The sequence below is a fragment of the Rosa rugosa genome, chromosome 7 (assembly GCF_958449725.1).
Source record: "Rosa rugosa chromosome 7, drRosRugo1.1, whole genome shotgun sequence".
NCBI classification, from domain to species: Eukaryota; Viridiplantae; Streptophyta; class Magnoliopsida; order Rosales; family Rosaceae; genus Rosa; species Rosa rugosa.
In genome coordinates, this window is record NC_084826.1 from 38,300,593 (window position 1) to 38,302,341 (window position 1,749).

The following is a 1,749-nucleotide window of genomic DNA, read 5'->3' on the forward strand; positions in this document are numbered from 1 at the left end:
GCAGTGTGTTAATGGATAAGACCGGTTAACAAGCCTATGATCTCTTTGAGAACCTGAGTGACAACAATTGTCAATTTAATACAAGGGAGAGATGAGTAAAAGCAAAGGAGTTTATGAGCTTGAGATGAAGAATGGAGGTCATATAGGAAAAGATATTGAGGTAGAATAATTGATTGTATTCATTCGTATGAAATATATATAGAACGTCTACTTGTACATCTAAGGTTCTCCAACAAGTCAGGAGACCAAAAAGGAATGACAACTATACAATTACAATTGAATACCAATTGATACAGAGTATTCTAACAAATCAATCCTAATTATATGCCAAGATAGACTGACTATCAATCTAATTGAATGTCAAGATATACTTTCCAACTTGCACATGAGCGATTTAAACTTCTCTTTCCTCGAAGCCTTAGTGAACACATCTGCCAATTGCTGTGAAGAAATCACATGTCGAGTGACAACTTCACCTTGTAAAATTTTATCCCGAATGAAATGGCAATCCATTTCAATATGTGGTGTTCTTTCATGAAATAAAGGATTCGCAGCAATATGTAAGGTTGCTTGATTATCACAATGTAAAATAGCAGGACTTGAAATAGGCATATGTAAATCAGCCAATAAGTATCGCAACCAAGTAAGCTCACAACATGTACCTGCCATAGCTCTATATTCAGCTTCTGTGCTTGATAATGATACTGTCTTTTGTCTCTTGGTACGCCATGAGATAAGAGAATCTCCCAAGAACACACAATAGCCAATAGTAGATCGACGAGTGATAGGACAACCCACCCAATCAGAATCACAAAATGCTCTTAAGTTCAGATTATTATTAGAACGTAAAAGCAAACCTTGGCCAGGAGAAGATGTCAAATATCTGACAACTCGAAGTGCAGCAGCCATGTGAGGTTGACGTGGCTCATGCATGAATCTACTAAGAATATGAACAGAGTATGTGATGTCATGTCTGGTAATTGTAAGAAATATAAGTCGACCAACTAAACGCATGTATGCAACAGGATCTTTGAGTGGTTCTCCTTTATTTGAAAGCTTGGATTCCTCCATAGGGAACTCAATCAGCTTAGCACCCAAGTAGCCACTATCTTTGATAATCTCCAAGGCATATTTACGTTGAGATATGTAAATCCCTTTCTTGGAATGAGCTATTTCAATGCCTAGGAAAAATTTAAGATCACCAAGGTCCTTGATACGAAAACGAGTATGAAGAAACTGCTTCATGGCATTAATAGACTCCATATTGTTCTCTGTGATCAGAATATCGTCCACATAGATCAACAAGACAGTGAGAGATGTACCATTCTTGCGGACAAATAAAGAATAGTTGACTTTGGACTGAGAAAAACCAGCAGCAAGAATGGTCTCTGTGAACTTAGAAAACCATTGACGAGAGGCTTGTTTCAGTCCGTATAACGACTTGTGAAGGTGACACACAAGGTTCTCCCCCTGTCGCTGAATACCAGGAGGAGGAGACATATAAATTTCTTCCAACAAATCACCATTACTAATATTGTCCCAACTTAACCACTCGTTAGGTGTTGGGTTTTAATCACAAAAGGCCTCGGTACAATTGGATGTGATCCACCCATTTATAAGTTATAATTTATTTGTCACTTTTGCAATGTGGAATCTTACCTCTCCAATACGCCCCTTCACGTGCAACCTAGCTCTAGGTCTGCACGTGAAATTAATTAACAATCCAATTTCCAATGTGGAAATTGGGAC

At 38.0% G+C, this 1,749-nt stretch overlaps 1 protein-coding gene across 1 annotated transcript; it reads right to left on the reverse strand.

Annotated features, from left to right (window-relative positions):
* Positions 1–360: 360 nt before the first annotated feature.
* Positions 361–1,500, reverse strand: LOC133723266 (uncharacterized mitochondrial protein AtMg00810-like). The gene has a single exon (XM_062150081.1). The coding sequence runs from the start codon at positions 1,498–1,500 to the stop codon at positions 361–363; it is 1,140 nt and encodes a 379-aa protein (XP_062006065.1).
* Between the last annotated feature and the right edge of the window lie 249 nt (positions 1,501–1,749).

Excerpts from the sequence above, each read along its gene's own strand:
- LOC133723266 (XM_062150081.1), bottom strand. The coding sequence starts at position 1,500 with ATGTCTCCTCCTCCTGGTATTCAGCGACAGGGGGAGAACCTTGTGTGT.